Source organism: Netta rufina (genome assembly GCF_964035555.1).
Source record: "Netta rufina genome assembly, chromosome: 7".
Lineage (NCBI taxonomy): Eukaryota > Metazoa > Chordata > Aves > Anseriformes > Anatidae > Netta > Netta rufina.
This window is the reverse complement of record NC_140130.1, coordinates 7,288,822-7,305,890: the sequence shown is the minus strand read 5'-3', so window position 1 is coordinate 7,305,890 and position 17,069 is coordinate 7,288,822. Positions and strand designations below refer to the sequence as shown.

Below are 17,069 nucleotides of genomic sequence, written 5' to 3'. Positions count from 1 at the left end.
ACTCACTAACATCATCTTGTTTTCTCAGCCACTAGGCTGGAAACACTCGAGCATGGTTAAGATCTTAGAAAATTTACCACCAAAAAAAGTATTTTTTTCAAATAAGTTCAGTGCAACCATGTTTCACCTTCTGTCTGCAACCAAACATAAATCAGCATTTGAAAACATTACTTAAAAAGGCTCCCCTCTCTCTCTTCTCCTTAAGTGGACTGGCATTGAACACATTATGCACTACCCAAATTGTTCTACAAATAAAACTAAATTTCTGTAGAAACTAAAAGGTTTTATGATACAATAAAACATTTCTGGATATGTGCTGGACTGTTTACCTGCTCTCCCAATATGTTTTATTTCAATAGCCCTCTAACATTTTTAATATTTCCTATGAGTTAGGAAGTTCAAGAAAATGGCTATCACTCTGACATATCAAGTCTGATGAGAACCAAAAAAGCACGATAATTTAATTTAATTTTATTTTATTTTATTTTATTTTATTTTATTTTATTTTATTTTATTTTATTTTATTTTATTTTTTATCTTTTGAGGTTTTTCAGAGTAAAAACTTTTGCAAAACTTCTGATGAAATAGCTGAAATGCAGGTATACATTTAAGATAGAGTTACAGTTCAGTACTAGCAATTTTTAATAACTATTTAATCAACAAGGTGGATAAAGATGCACAACCTTTATTTCTAGCTGTTTTCAGTGCATTTTCAGCGTGCTAAAGACTACACACTATTAACAAAGTGGTTTAACAAAGCTAATACAAAAATGTAAAAATTTACCTTTATAACGCTTTCCCCAGGCCTCATATCTGTATAAATCTTGACATTGTATGATATATTGGAGAAGGTTGGGGAATTATCATTTGCATCAATCACCAGGATATTGACTGTCACTGGGGCACTCTCCTGTACACCATCAGAAGCTGTCATCTTCAGGAAAAAACAAACAAACAAACAAACAAACTAGGAACATATTTTATTGGTGTAAGACAATTCCAACTATAAGTATACAGTATGACAAGTTAAAGTCAGTATTTAGTTTAGTTGTTGTTTTTTTTTATACCTACAAGTAAATTGCAGGAGGCTTCAACTAAGCTTGAGCCAGCAGTGTGCAAGACAGAATAAAAGCAAAATGAAAAAGCACCTTGAAAACACCCAATGTCAGAATAGCAGGAGAAACACGAGGGATTAACTGGGGTTTCACAGGGTTGGGGCCAGTCCCGGGCTAGGATATGAGCTGCAGCCCATGGCTAGAAGCAGAGTCTGTCCCCAGCTGCGCCGAACATCCTCAAGGAGCAGGACTTGGCCACAGCTCACAAACTAGGCCACACCTAGGCACCACCACACACACAGAATCTGCTGTCCATGCATGTTAAGCCCCAAGACAGCTTTTTTAAGGTAAAACTAAGAGCTGGAGACTTTCTTACTCCACAGGAGAAGATCTCACTTCAAGTGCCAAAAGGACAGAAAACCGGGAGGCACTGTTTGGGAACTCCTGAAAAAGAATAGCTTTTCCCAACATGGACATTTGTGAGTTGCTTTAGGGCTAGGATGTTTACTCACTGACTGCTAACTGCCTAAGGGAATACTAAATCCATTAAGCTGGTTGTGGTTTGTGTTAGCCTACTTCCTATGTTTTATGAAAATAGAAGCAGAAAGGACATGCAAATATCATGTCCTTAGCTCAGGGGCCAAGAAAAGGCAAGGGTGTTCTCCAAGGCCAGGCATGATTCAGGCTGTGTCATGGGAAGATGGCAAAGGGCTGGACACAAGCCTGGGTCTGTTGAGATGAAGCTGGTATGGGGATATAAAATGTTGTTAGCAAAATAAACACATCTATTTTGGAAGAGCACACTACTCCACTATCAACCCCCCATCATCACCTGGTAGTGCTGCTACTTACCCTTCATTCTGTTTGTCTTCCTCTATGCCATTCTAATAATCTAAAATGATGTTAAAACTAATGATTTTTCAATGCTTGATCTTAATAATGCTAATGTGCCTTCAAGAGGATTTAGCTTACCGAGAAAGTGTATATCTGCTGGGCTTCTCTGTCAACAGGCTGCAGCAGGGTGAGGTAGCGGGTGATGCCACTCTGAGTCACAGTGAAAAACGTATTGTAGTCATTCAGGAAGAGATGGAGCTGGGGATCCTTGGTCTTCAATTAAAACAAACAGAAAACTATTCTAAATTCATATATAGCATTAAGTTTCCAATTACTGAATGCAAGTATTACTTCTAATTCAAACCTTAAAAAGCAGAAAGTAGAATACTCCTATGAAAGTGTAAAAAAAACAAAACACACTGATCTGAAAATCTGACTCTCTTGATGATAAATGCGTTAAAAATATTCTTTAACATATAAATAAACCAAATAGTAAACAAATACTTCTATCTGCTAGTTTGAGATGATTTTTTCTTTAAAAAGATTTTTAAGCCAGCAGTGAGACACCAGATTCAAGTATTTGTTTTCAAGTGTATTAAAAATAAAACAAAACCTAACCTGATTAATGTAGCAATAGCTTTATTGCTGCGTAGTGGTGCAATGAAAGAAGATAATCACACATGATGAAGCATATTGCTAAACTGATACTATTCATATATTTTCTTTGTCTGATGCAATATACTGATGCAAAATTATATATTTCTCAGTCAATCAGATCAAAACCACAGTAAAGCAATCACAGTATAACTTTCAATAGGAAGTAACATTTATAGTAACAAAAAAAAAAAAAAAAAAAAAAAAAGGCAGGCATTGTATTTTGTTACTCAAGACTTCCCTAGGTAGCTCGCTGGGAACAGGCATTATGTATTGTGCATGGAGGGTTCTGCACGTGGCTGGCCAAGCAGGGAGGCAGGGAGAGTGGTGCTGCAACTCTTCTGCTGCACACATGATCACAGGACAAGAGTTATCATTAGGCATCCTGAGCAACCACTCAGGAGCTCATCCTTTCATTTCTATCCCATTTCATCCTGTCTGGGCAGATGCAAGAGCATGCAGAAGAAAAAGGAAATGTTCCCTGGGGAAAAAGACAGAAATTCATTTTGGGGCAAATTGGACCTCAGCTAACAGAAAGGGGGAAGAATGTTCTGGCCATGGACAGAATCAGAAGTTACTATTCCCAGGGAAGGAGCAGCTTACTGAAGTCCAGAACCTCCAGCCACTTCTGTCCAGTGTGTCCTGAACTTGCTAGCTGGCTACAACGGTGCAAGTGGATTTGCTATCCTTAGTCCTTGCCCTGCAGGTTGCTGGATGCCAGCACAGGGTAAGCAAAAGGGGTTTTAAATGCTGTATGCGCTGGTGGTTCTGAAAAGCCCTACAAATTAAGGCACTTTTCTGGGATGTCTGTTTTGTTGAAGTGACAGAAGTCTAAACTGTGACCAGGATTAAGTATCTTCCCCCATCTCTTTGAAGATGCTATTGAGTTATTGATATGATTAGACTGCAATGGTCTTTCCATGTTATGGTCAAATTTTTTTAAAAAAGGTATCTTTTATTGTCTTCTGTATTCTGACAAACATTTTTATGACCGTGTATATTAATTAATCCAACTTCATATGTTACTCTCAGTATTTAGTTTATTCTGTCAGATGAGGTGGAATTACAAAGAAGGAATGCAATTTTATTTGGGCAAAACACAAAAGGCAATACAAGTCCTGTAAAAATTATCTCTAACTGCCCCTCATTTAACATGGAGATGAGACATTAGAGAGCAGATACCAAGAATAAAATGTAACAGAAAATCCAGTGGCTGCACAAAGCATGGCTTGAAAAGTAGTTTCACCAGCTGGTCTCCAAAATAGTTCTACAGAACGTGCCTCATACAGAGTAAGACACGAAGTTCAAAACTGTAAAATTCAACAAATCGTCCAAAAAAGTAGCATTATATTCCTCTTTGAATATTTTCTCAACCTGCAACCTGAATGCTTCTAGAAGGTTTACTCCTGCCCAGTTATTATTGACATTCCTACACAAACAAACAGAAAAAACAACAGACCACCTAAAAGTTCACCAATCCCTACAATCTAGCAGTCAAAAACACTTGAGATAACTCTAACATGCACTAGGTGTCATAATAAATAACTATGAGGACAGATGAGGACAACAGAAGGAGAAATAGATTTTTTTTAGCAATCCAAAATACTCCAAAGCATGCATTTGTGGAAGGCTAAGATTATACTATTTAAATGTGAAACCACTTCAGTTGCTGAATGCTCCATGAAAGAAATATCAAAGTGTTACAAATCAATGGTCTCCTATTGCCCAGAGCTTTGCTGTAACTATGCCAGCTTTCAGTAAAATTAAAATTCATTTTACAACTAGCAATGCAAATGGTAATCTCTTTTTTCCATAAGAAATTATGGAAGGTAATTGCCAGTAATTGTTCACTTTGCAGACATTACGAAGTCAGTCAAAAATTTAATTTACAAAAGCCCTGGTTGGTTGTTACAGCTCTTGCTTGTCATGTCATTTAACAGTATTTTTCCCTAATTTGTTCTTGAGAAAAACCAACGATGGAGATCCCATACGCTCAGAAAGTCATCTATCCTATTTCTTAGCTATTCTTGTATAAAAAAAATTACCCTCATGTGTAAGTTAAATCAACGTTGCTGCAATCAACGCATATTTTTACTACTTCCATGCATGTTGGACCTACAAAGCAATTTATTTCCTTAATCTTTGCCTTGGTATGCTTTTACACTTTTATCAACTTTTATGCTAAAAGAAAACCTGCTTGACTGAACTGTGCACATTCCACCTGGCAGATACTGTGAGAGAATGTAATTGCAGGAAACAATCCATCCATGTCACCAATGTAATTTCCAATGCTTTAGGTTTTTAAACTATTATTTTAGATAGGTCTGGACTTAAGCATCGATCCCAGACTATATTACAGGGTGATGTAGAATGGTTTGTCTCTGATAATTTTTTTAGCATATAATTTTAAGCAGACAACTATCAGAATCCAGACAGGGCAAACACGCAAACTGAAAGAACCATTTCAAGCATGCAGTTCAAACCTGGTATGGTTTGCATACTTCAGACCTATTAGCAGGTACCTCTTAAAGGAAAAAGAAGTACTTTCTGTAATACTGAAGTGTTGTATAGAGATACGTAACTATGCAATGAGCACAAAGCAATCAAAAAATAACCATGTTACATCTCCTCTGAGTTACATGGGTTTATACCCCAGATGAACTTATCTCAGGGTCTATAAAGAGCTCTTTGCAGGCTTTGGGAAAGAAGTGACAGTCCAAGTCTCACAGAAACTTGGACGGGGTGAAAAATGAAAGAGGACTGGGGTAAAGAAATACTTAAATAAACAAACTACACAATTCAAACACAAATGAATTTTGCAAATGTAATACCCAATATCTACAGGAATGGCACCTGATGAAAGACATAAAACAAAAACAAATGACATAAAATGAATACTAGTAAAGAAATACAAGCCTGCAAATGATGAAGATCATAAAAGAAGTATATTTTAGGGGAAAAAATGGTTACAGACAAAAATATGAGACACAAAAAGTGCTCCAATGCAGTATTAATAAAGAAAGTGTGGGTTTGAATTTGTTCTGCTTGAAAGTCTCTGGAGAAGTCCCTGAAAGTTTGAAGGCCTATGCTGACGTTAACGTTACATTTCTGTTTCTCCTTTCCACTCACTGGAGCTTACAGCTCATTCTAAAGAAAACAGTTTTCCAACTTACTAAGACCACACCAAAATCACACGATTAAACAACAGTGGAAGATGTCTACTTATAAAACATTTTTCAAAAATATATCTCCTTAAAATTTATGTCCAATTATTGTAATTATTGTAATTTGCCTTTGCCATCACCTAGAGTGGAAAGCAATGAAACATGGGTCAGTATTTGACTTGGTAATGGAAACATCCCAACGTCCTGCTTGATAAACCCACAGGTCATAAGGGCAGCAGGGAGCAGACAGCTAAACATACGAGCCACCATGATACAAGACAAGCATGCCCATGGTTTAGTTTAGAGGCAACGCAGACTGAATGCAGACTGATTTTTTTTTTTTTACAAGCTTATCAAAAACCTTCCAGTCTTCCCATCTTAGAAAGGAACACAGCACAGGGTTATCACACTCATAAGTAAACAGACAGCAAGGTCAAGACTATTAGAAATGTTTAGGCTTCCTGATTTCCTAGTGGGGGCTTGTCTCCAAAAAGCTGTAGCAATAAGGCTAGTTAAATGACACATCTTGGTTTTCCAGTGTTCCTCTTGTGAAGAACCATCTGCACCAAAATGTTCACAGAAGAGAGTTGTTTGGTTGAGATGTTTCCAGAATTTGCCTTATTTCTGGGTGAAAGTAGAAAGGCTTTTCCACTTGTGTCTCTCATTGGAAAAATCTGAGATGCACCATCTTGCAGAACTGAAACAAGTGAGATTCCCAGTGCCATAGACAAGGGGTTGTCCATCAGACTGATTGCTCTTGTGAGATGAGTTCATGTGAGGTGAGTTCTGCAGGGCCTGATGAGATGGCCCTCCAGGCTCCCAGAGGCTTAGATTGCCCAGACAAGATAGGCACTGCATTTGGAGCGTTTCTCCTTAATCTTTAACATTGCCGTTATGTAGCCTAAGAACAACCTGAAGCAGCCTCCTGAGAATGACTTCAGCTGTACAACTCCTTAGGCCAACAAAACCCAAGAAGAAGAATTAAAACTAAAGAATTAAATTCTGAGCAAATGAAAAACCTGGCAGAGGTCAACCAGTCTGAGACATCGTGCAAGGCACACAGTGAATATCTTTTTTCCTTCTTAAGCATTTTTATTTCTTTAAAGTGAGATCATTTACGTGATACTCAATCGTACAACTTAAAACCAACAGCACAAAAAAATCTCTTCCCCATTTGTCAGCTCCACTTGGAAGGAATATATGTCATAATCCTAGCAAGAGAACCAGAGCAAATAGATGCTGAGTAATGCTTCAATTCCAAATTCTTTCAGTCACCACCAAAACTTGTACAAAGGAAGGGCTGATGCCCATGTGTGACTGTACAGAGTGCTGCAATGCTTTGTAGACTGCTTCTGAATTAAAGGTGCTCTGGGCAATGCTCCTTCCTGAATGAAGAGGCAATCAAAGTTAGGAAAAATCGTCTTCTGTTCCTCACACAAGTGAGCCCCTTCTGAGAGAGGGCACGAAGCAAATGCTAGCCTCTTCAGTGCTTCTACTAATTAGCATAGCATTTCTTTAAAATAGGACAGCTATACAAAAGACTAATTCCTTGAGGACTCCAAGGAACTCAAAGACAAAAAGAATAGCTCCAGAAGGCAGGAAACATTAGGTATTCATCCTACACAAATCAAGAAAAAAATAAAATGATATGGTAAAGTTACAATTTCAATTTTTTTTCTTAAGTGAAAAAAAAAATCAGAAAGGAAAGAAAAAAGAAAATTTGTCTTTATAAATCCCAGAGAAAGAGAAGTAATATTCCTACTTTATCCTTCTCTTTTGTTTGGTTTAATAGTGAAATAGTGATATTAATGGGCTGTTACATTTAAGAAGTCTATTTCCTAAAATAATATTTTGTAATGTAACTATTGGAGTGTCGCAGAAGCACCATACAGGGACAGCAGCATTATGAGAACTCTCCTCTGGGGAGAAAACCAGCTGCAAACAAGTTCAAACAATAACAGTGGAAGATACAAGCAACCAGGCAAAAATGAGAGAAAAACAGTATTTAATACACTTTCGTGATTCCTGGCTGATGATACAGATCCATCATTTTTCCTTTTCTGGATATATTATTGAAAATCCATAACCTGAATTTTAAATTACATTTAGAAATTCTGTTGTCCTTTCATCCATCCCTTGTCCTCTCCATTTGTTATGAAGACACTTTCATGTAAATTATTTTTTTCTTTTAAATATTGTACAAGTTCTCTAGAAAAAAGGGTGCTGAGCAACCACCTACCTAGTTTGACTTCCAACTTCAGAGACAGTGGAAGCATAAAAGGAGAAAATGGTCTGGTAGAAGAGCTTCTGGAGAAGAACCTGATGTAGTCACTGAAGCACAGCATATTCCACTGCCCCAAGACCCTGCCCTGGGCTGTATGCATCTGCAGAGGCAGTTACTGCACAGCTGCTTTTATGAAGGCATGCTGGCCCACGTTAATGCTTTTGAACACATGCTGGTACACTTTATAAACATGACATAAATTTTGTGTTCTAATGAGTGCTGCACAAATTGCCACACACCCTGACTTGATTCATCAAGACGCTGTGTGGTATCAGTAAACACCTTGGCAGTCAAGTAGTAAGCAATGGATGTGAATGCTGATTAGCTTCTTTGGATGTGGAAGTTAAAACCTTTCCTTTAGCATTTTCTTTGTTTCTAGAAGAGATTTGATAAAATTCAGCATGCGAGGCAGTAAGGCAGTTACTGAGTAGCACTTTTCCCCAACCCAAAAACCCAAAGTATCAGAAGTTAGTACTCTCCCATAGGAAGTAAAAGAGTGAGGAAGTAAGTGGCTCAAGGAGCCTTATGTAAACACCAGTCAGACTGTTTGGTTTAAATTCCTCATCTTGGCTTCAGTTTACTTAGGTCTTAAGGTACTCATGTGGTTTAATTTAATTTATGCCATTTAAACTGACTACTTAATTATATCAGCACTTGGCAGTGCTGCTCTAGTTAAAGGTCTGTTTGCAATGTCAAATCTACGAATTAATTTTTTGAAGGTTTATAGCAGGACCGTATAATAATTCCACAGGGAATTAGAGAATCTGAGAATTTAGAATCCAAGTTGGGTTTTTTTGCCTAAGATATACAGTTAAGATGACCATTTTCTTCACACTTTTAACTGAGGGTAGAGAATTGCCTTAATACAAAATATAATCTCTGCTGATTTGTCAATGAGAAGACAGAATACATTATGTTTAGTCAGTGCCACTATTGGAGACAAACATGCACAAGCACGCAGAGGATTTTTGTCAACTTCTCATCAGCATTCCCAATTTACTAAGTGCATTAATTTACTCCAATACAATGAAGCCATCAGAACACTAAGACCTGCATAACACTAAGACCTGCATAAGTTAACCCACCCTGAGTTACCATCTGATTCCTTCTTATCCCTTCCTAAGAGAAGTGGCCTAGCAGGTACAGAGCCATCCGACACTGCAGCCCATCTCCTCTGGCGCAAGATATTGCATCTCAGCAGGACCAGAAATCGTCACCGTTTTGTCCTCAGTTCTGGGGGGCTGGGGGTGGCAGTTTCAAAATTACATTGTGTACGTGGTGGTGATCGGTACTGACTTGAACACGGTGTGGGAATAGAAATGTTGTTTTTGCAGAGTTACATTGTTTAGAAGGAGGGAATGTGGTATTGAGATATGCTTACAGTGATAAGAAAGTTTAGCAGGCGACCTTGTAAAATGCAGACAATCAGACTCCTTAGGACAATTAGGTGAAAATCATGGTGTCAAGTCAAGTCAGATAAGTGAAGAAACATTACCACTTGAAGCAGTAAAAATGTCAAAAGAAATTTGAAATTTAACAGGCCGGCGACTGAAGGCCATGCATTGTTTGTGAAGCATCAGATAGATTGTGAATCTGGATTACCCACTCAGTGGGGAAACAGGGGAGGGTCCTGCCATCAAAAGGTATATAAACTGTGTTTTGGAACTAGTAGATGCGCTCTCTCCTGCTTGTGGGGCGCCCGCCATTGCAATCGCGAATAAATTACTACTTCACTGTGATCCTCGCCTGAGCCTAAGTTATTGGCTACGGAGTGTTTCTCACAATTTGGGGGCTCGTCCGGGATCCAGTCACCTACTGGGGAGCCCCACCGCCGCAGCAGCAGTAAGGCATGCCCCGCTGATTTCAGCGGTCCTGTGTATCGACGGTGGCGGTTCTGCGGAAAGCTGACAGAGGGCCCGAGACTGGTTAAAGAGGCAGGATCCGTGAAGTAGTGGGGAAAGGAAGAAGGTAGGCACTCCGGGTTTTTAAGAATCGATCCGGTAACTCTGTGCACAGACCGAGGTAAGAAATATTAAGTATTGCCTTGGGGGTCGGGTGATCTGGTGTATGGTAAGCCCTTGCACGGGGAAGTGCAGGCACTACACAAGGGGAATTTGGTGTACGGTAATCCTTGCACAGGGAAGTGCTTGAAAGTACACCAGGGAATCTGGTAAACTCAGGTGTGCGGTAACGCTGGCACGGGGAAGTGCTTGGCGGTACACCCCCATCTTTCAGTACGTTGGTGTGTGGTACACTGCAGAAGGGAAAATTCTGTAGCACATACTGGCGAGGGTTAGGAAAGATGGGAAGTACGAGTTCCAGGGAATCTGGTAAACTCATAGGTGTGCGGTAACGCTTGCACGGGGAAGTGCTTTGCGGTACACCCCCATTTTTCAGTACATTGGTGTGTGGTACACTGCAGAAGGGAAAATTCTGTAGCACATACTGGCGGGGGTTAGGAAAAATGGGAAAATATGAGTTCCAGGGGACAGGGAGATATCCCTGGGGGAGTGCCTACCAATAGTTCTTCCTGAAGAATGATAAGAAATTGGAAACATAATCCCAAAATTAGAGGGATTGTAAAAGAAAAATAATTTAAAAAAAAAAAAAAAGGTTAAATATTGTGTATCAGTCTGGACAAAAGAACCAATTAGGGAAACAGCAGTATTTTGGCCAAAATACGGGTCTGATGAAAATTCAGGCTTTAAATTTATGTGTAAACAATAAGATTCCTTTTTCAGAGAAGGAGCCAAGTTATGCTCCCTATAATCTTAATATTGAACTGGTGGCAGCAGCAGTCACTCCAGGAAGGGAGACAGGGACTGTAATTAACACTGTCCCTAAAGAAGGATTGTACTCTAGGCTCTGGCAAGAATTAGAACAAGGTAGAAGATATGTTGAGAATTTTGCCTTCCCTGATACTAACAGTACTAACACTAACTGTGTATCCTCTTAGGTGAACTACCCCCTCCTCCTTACCAGCAGAGAGGTTAGGACTTTTTAAGAAGGAGAGGAAGTCTTTATTCAAGGACCCCAACAGCCTAGTTGAACAATTAGAGCAGTACCTACGACCTAATTTATACTCTTGGGGGAGGGAATTATGTCTATAAGTATGTTGTTTACAGGGAAAGAAATGGGAATGATCAGGAGGAGAGCTGCTATACAAGAATGGGAAAGAGCTCATCCTCCAGGACCAGGGGTAATACCGGCAGGGCAGAAATACCCACTTGCCAATCCTGTCTGGAATAATAATAGTGTGCAACACAGAAATTATATGAGAGACTTAGTGTCAGAATGAGAAAGTACTTGGGCATGAGACCTGAGGACCCAGTATCCCAAGGGCTCTTGAAAGTTCATTGTGTGATTAAAGCCTGGCAAAATATGCAGAAAATGCTTCAGAAGGTGGGGGAATGTAGTGAACAGTCACTGGGGGACCCTCCTGCGGGAGGCCCTGGAGGTGTGTGTCTGGAGGGGAGATAAGAAGGAAAAAAAAAAAAAAAAAGAGATCGAAACGAATGGTATTGACAGTGCAGCGGGTAGTGAGGCAGAGGGTTGGAGAAAGATGAAGAAAATCTTCAGGGGGAGTCAGGGCCAGGATGGAAAGAAGAGGAAGAGAGATGAAGGAATGGCAGGCAAAGAAGGCTGCCTGTGTTGTGGCCCGAGTCCTAGCAGAGACAGGCTTTGATAAGATGTTTTAAGTGTGGCCAGGCTGGCCACTTCGAATAGGAATATCTGGAGTGGAAGAAGGAGGAAAGAAGGAAAATGGGATGAAATATGCTATATTGATATGTTGTTTCAGTATCTTGGAGGGAAAAGGTATGGAATTAAGTTGGACCCTGACTGAGCCTTTGGTGCTGGTATTAGAAAAGTACAGTCTGGAGAAAGATGAAGGAAGTGTTAAAAGGGTTGCTGAAGGTGTTAAAGGTGTGGCATGTAATATTTAACAGAGCTGTTTGAAGTTGAATGAGCAGGGAAAGGTGATGTAGGCATTATCTAAGTAACAGTCTAGAAGTTTTGGTATATTTGCATATTTGCTGTGGTGTTTGGTCACTTTCCCAAGCATCGGGGAGGGGGGAACAGCCTGCTCCACCAGCGGCCTCTCCAGCGGCCGCAGGGGGGCTTCGGCTCCAGCGCCTGGAGCGCCTCCTCCCCCTCCTTCTGCACTGACTTTGGTGTCTGCGGGGGGGTTTCTCGCTCTCCCAACTGCTGTTGAGCAGCAGGTTTTTGTTTGTTTCTTTGTTTGTTTGTTTTCGTGGATGTGCTCTCACAGAGGCACGGACTGTATTGCTCATGGCTTGGCTCTGGGCAGCAGTGGGCCCCTTTGGGGCCAGATGAAATTGTCCCTTATCTGCCACGGGGAGGCTTCTGGGTTTTTCTCACGGGGGCTGCCACTGCAATTTCCCACCCCCCCTACTCACAGCCCCCGAACCTTGCCATCAAACCCAATACACTGGGGAACAGCTAGGTCATTACTGACTTGTAAAGTATCAGGGATTAAATTAACTAATGAAACCCTAAAAAGTGATGGGGGTAGAAGGGGCTGGGATAACAGTGCCAGTTTTGGGGGATACCAAGCTAAGACTAGGGAATAAAATGATCGCTGGGCAATTATTGTATGTATCCAAGGCAGAGACTAACTTGTTGGGAAGGGATTTGATGATTAAATTGGGCATTCAACTAGTAAATTATTAGACTGGAATAACAGTGTAATTAATGGAGTGCTCTCAGGCCCTGAGAGCAAACGTATATTCACCTCTGACTGGAAAGACCCTGAAATGGGGGCGGAAGCAACAATGTAGGTGGACAATTTTACCTTGGGGGGTTTACAGGGCCACCTATCTATATGGGTAAGTTTTAAAAAAAAAAGATTTTGGAGCAATTACAACCTCCCAAGGAGGTATTAATGTTAACAGATATGTGGATCGTTTTCTATTGTCAGGACAGGAGAAAAGAGTTGTGAAGAAAGCTACTAACAAGCTATTCAACTTTCTGGGAAAGCAGGGCTTGGGAGTATTAAAAATAAATAAATAATTAATTACAATATGGAGAAAGAGAAGTCAGGTATTTAAGGCATCTAATGTCTGAGGGAAAATGAAGAATAAATCCAGAGAGAGTTCAGGGAATTATTGAAAATTAAGAAAGAACTAAAAAGTTTTAAAACAATGATTTTTTTTTAAGGAATCAGGAGCCATGAAGTCTGAAGGAAAACAGATGCTCCCTGATGGGAGAGAAATGCTGAATAAAGTGATAATGAGGCAAATATTAACTGTTTTACATCAAAAGAGTCATTGGGAGGTGCAAGCAATGTGTGATATTGTGCTAAGAAAGTATGTCTGTGTAGGAATATACACTTTAGGGAAGCACATATGTAGAGGATGTACCATATGTCAAAAGGTAAATAAAAAGGTGTTCTGTAACCCATCTAGAGGGGGACGGGAGCCAGGGGTTTGACCTTTCCAAAGTATACAGGTAAACTTTACTGAGTTACTTGTTTGTCCTAATTGACCACGTGACTAGATGGGTGTAAGCTTTACTGCAAGGGTTAAAGCAGGCCTTAGAGATTGAGTGGGATTTTCACAGCCCCTGGCACCCCTCCTCTTCTGGGAAGGTGGAGCGAATGAATCAGACATTAAAGAAGCAATTAACTAAACTAGTGTTAGAAACCCAATTTCCTTGGGTAAAATGCTTACTCCTACAGGTTTAAACAGCACCAAGAAAGGATATAGGAATTTCACCATATGAGATGCTGTTCAGATTGCCCTATCTGGGCAGAAGGGATGAGATACCACAATTCAAAATAAGAGAGTTTCCTTAAGAACTGTATTCTGGGGTTGTCTTCTTCTTTGTCATCTCTCAGGACCTGTGGGTTGTTGGCTCAAACCCCACCTTTGGAATTCCCCATTCACCACCATCACCCTGGAAACCGGGTCCTGATTCGGACCTGGAAAGAGTCAACTCCGGCCTGAATGGGAAGGACAATTACTGACCACTGAAACAGCCGTAAGAACTGCGGAAAAAGGTTGGACTCACTATACTCGAGTGAAGGCATCTGTCGACGCTAGTACCTGGGAAGCTGTTCCTACAAAAGACTTGCTGGAAGTTGAAATTGAAGAGAAAAATCTCGTAGTGGACTCTGAGCAGGATAAGAGCTTACAGTTGTAAACTAACCTTTTATTTTCACAGGTAACTAACGAGTGTGACTTGTGATTGAAAGGACAGACCTATAGCGAACTGCAGTGCTCCCAAGGGGGGGGTTGTTATAGTAGTAGTGTACATCTTATTTTTGTATCGATAATTATTTGGAAACCTAAGGTTTAAAAATAAAGACAGGGAAAAATTGATTACTAATTTTGTTTTTAGTGATTCTAGGCCTCAGAGAAGGCCTCGGTCAATTGGTAACTTGGAAAAGGCATGACCAGATAATAGCAAAAATGGGATACCCCATCAAAATATGGGTGACTGTGACAGAGGGTTATGTACCACAAGCCGTCACGTTTGATGCTTGTGAGGTGTTAGCTTGTGGAGATTTAAATGCCCAATGACAATTGAGCAGAAAGAACAAATAACTGGAAGAGACACAACAGCCAGATTGAGAATAGCTGTATGGAAACAATCCTCTATTGCCATCAGAGAAAGGGAGAAACTCAAGGAGAAAACAGGAGAGTAAACAGGAGGCCCTCTGAAATGTGGCAGTTCAAACATTTGAGATTCAAACAGGGTATGGGGATGTGAATGCCTGGATAGAATGGGTCAAATATACTGTCCAGAGTCTCAACCGTAGCTACTGCTATGCTTGTGCCTCGGGATGACCGATTGCCCAGATAGTGCCCTTCCCATGGGGGTGGACCAAAGACTCCCAAGGGATGCGATGTATGATTGCATTGTACCAAGAAAAGACTGCCTGGGGAAATGAGGCCTGTAAGTCTCTCTTTGCTGTTTCTTGCATGATAACAATATCACGGTTCCCCCTGCATTCTCTACAGCTATAGGTAACCATACAGCTTGCCTCTCACGGCAGGGTGTGAGTGCTACCTGGCATCTGGGAGAATTTGCCTTGTGCTACCAAGGACTTGATGGGAAACTGCTCAAGACTAGAGATCCCCAGGGCAGATCTCTGGTGGTACGGTGGAGGGAAGATCTTACGGTCCACCCTACCATCTAATTGGGAAGGCACTTGTGCACTTGTTCAATCAGCTATACCCTTCACCCTGGCATTTGAAAGAGAAACATCACAAATACCCAGAAGAAGTAAAGGAGGCTTAGGAATATCATTTGATGATAGAGTATACATAGATTCTATTGGGGTACCTAGAGGAGTTCCGGATGAACATAAAGCCAGAAATTAAATTGCTGCAGGGTTTGAGTTACTGTTCTGGTGGGTAACAATCAATAAAAATGTGGATTGGATTAATTATTTCTATTATAATCAGCAGAGATTCATCAATTATACCAAGGATGCGATGAGAGGAATCGCTGAACAACTAGATGCCATCAGCAAAATGGCTTGGGAAAACAGGATAGCATTAGATATGGTGCTCGTGGAGAAGGGTGGTGTATGCGTGATGCTGGGCAACCGTTGTACTTTTATCCGTAACAATACTGCCCCGGATGGCACAGGAACAAGAGCATTGCAAGGGCTTACCACCCTTGCCAATGAATTGGCAGAAAATTCGGGAGCAGACACTTCCATCACAGGATGGTTGAAATCTTGGTTTGGTAAATGGAAAGGGATGGTAATGTCCATATTTACATCCTCAATTATAGTAGCAGGAGTTTTGACAGCTATTGGCTGTTGCATTATCCCCTGTGTAAGGGGACTTGTCCAGCGGTTAATTGAAACCACATTATTGAAACAAATGACCATAGATCCACCACCCTACTCAGATAAAATGATATTAGAGGAAATGGAGAGCAAAGAAAGTGAAGAACAGGAAGATATTTACCAAATTACACTTAAAATAAATAAAAATAAAAAGAGTTTTTGCAAAAATCAACAGTTTATAAAAAAAGAAAAGGGGGGAATTGTGGGAATAGAAATGTTGTTTTTGCAGAGTTACATTGTTTAGAAGGAGGGAATGTGGTACTGAGATATGCTTACAGTGATAAGAAAGTTTAGCAGGCGACCTTGTAAAATGCAGACAATCAGACTCCTTAGGACAATTAGGTGAAAATCATGGTGTCAAGTCAAGTCAGATAAGTGAAGAAACATTACCACTTGAAGCAGTAAAAATGTCAAAAGAAATTTGAAATTTAACAGGCCAGTGACTGAAGGCCATGCATTGTTTGTGAAGCATCAGATAGATTGTGAATCTGGATTACCCACTCAGTGGGGAAACAGGGGAGGGTCCTGCCATCAAAAGGTATATAAACTGTGTTTTGGAACTAGTAGATGCGCTCTCTCCTGCTTGTGGGGCGCCCGCCATTGCAATCGCGAATAAATTACTACTTCACTGTGATCCTCGCCTGAGCCTAAGTTATTGGCTACTGAGTGTTTCTCACAACGGGAGCAATCATAAGCTAAAATACACCTCCTGCTGCATATCCAGGTGAGCGGGGCTGAGCCTGGCACAAGAAATCCTCACTCCCCAGCCTCGCTGCCACACCACACTGAGCCAAGGCACCGGGACAAGAGCAGCACAGTCCGAGTGCCTGAAAGTCCAGGAGGGGAGCAAAACAAAAATCCATGATATAAACAAATCAATGTAGGGCACTGGGAACTGCAGGACTGCTAATTGATGATGGTGAGAGGTATGGATCAGGCTCACCGATCTCCACAACCTGCTGGGATGACAGTTTTGCAGACAATTGACTTTTCTTTATTATTACATTCCACTCTTTAAAGAATGCTGGCAATTTCTCATCATTCAGAAAAGTTTGTTGTTATGATTTAAGATTTCCTCTTTTTAGACTAAGCCTGTATTTCAGAAATTCTATTCAAGTAAGCTTTCCTTTCCTGTGATTTACTCCTGTTTTTTCTTGAGATGCATTTTTTTTTTCTTTTAAAATGAATGCAGGAAGGTTGCACTATAATGTATTGCAGTACACAATGCAGTATTGGTTAACTAACTAATGTTTAGC

At 40.4% G+C, this 17,069-nt stretch overlaps 1 protein-coding gene across 4 annotated transcripts in view; it reads right to left on the bottom strand.

The window, feature by feature from the left end:
• The window catches only part of PCDH15 (protocadherin related 15), a gene marked incomplete at both ends in the record, with an annotated part of 362,472 nt that overhangs the window by 184,593 nt on the left and 160,810 nt on the right, over positions 1-17,069 (bottom strand). For all 4 annotated transcript variants that reach the window (XM_084290012.1, XM_084290010.1, XM_084290013.1 and 1 more), the window contains 2 exons: positions 785-934; positions 2,028-2,162. In XM_084290012.1, coding sequence (XP_084146138.1) covers positions 785-934; positions 2,028-2,162 — 285 coding nt within the window. The remainder of the gene's footprint in view (positions 1-784; positions 935-2,027; positions 2,163-17,069) is intronic.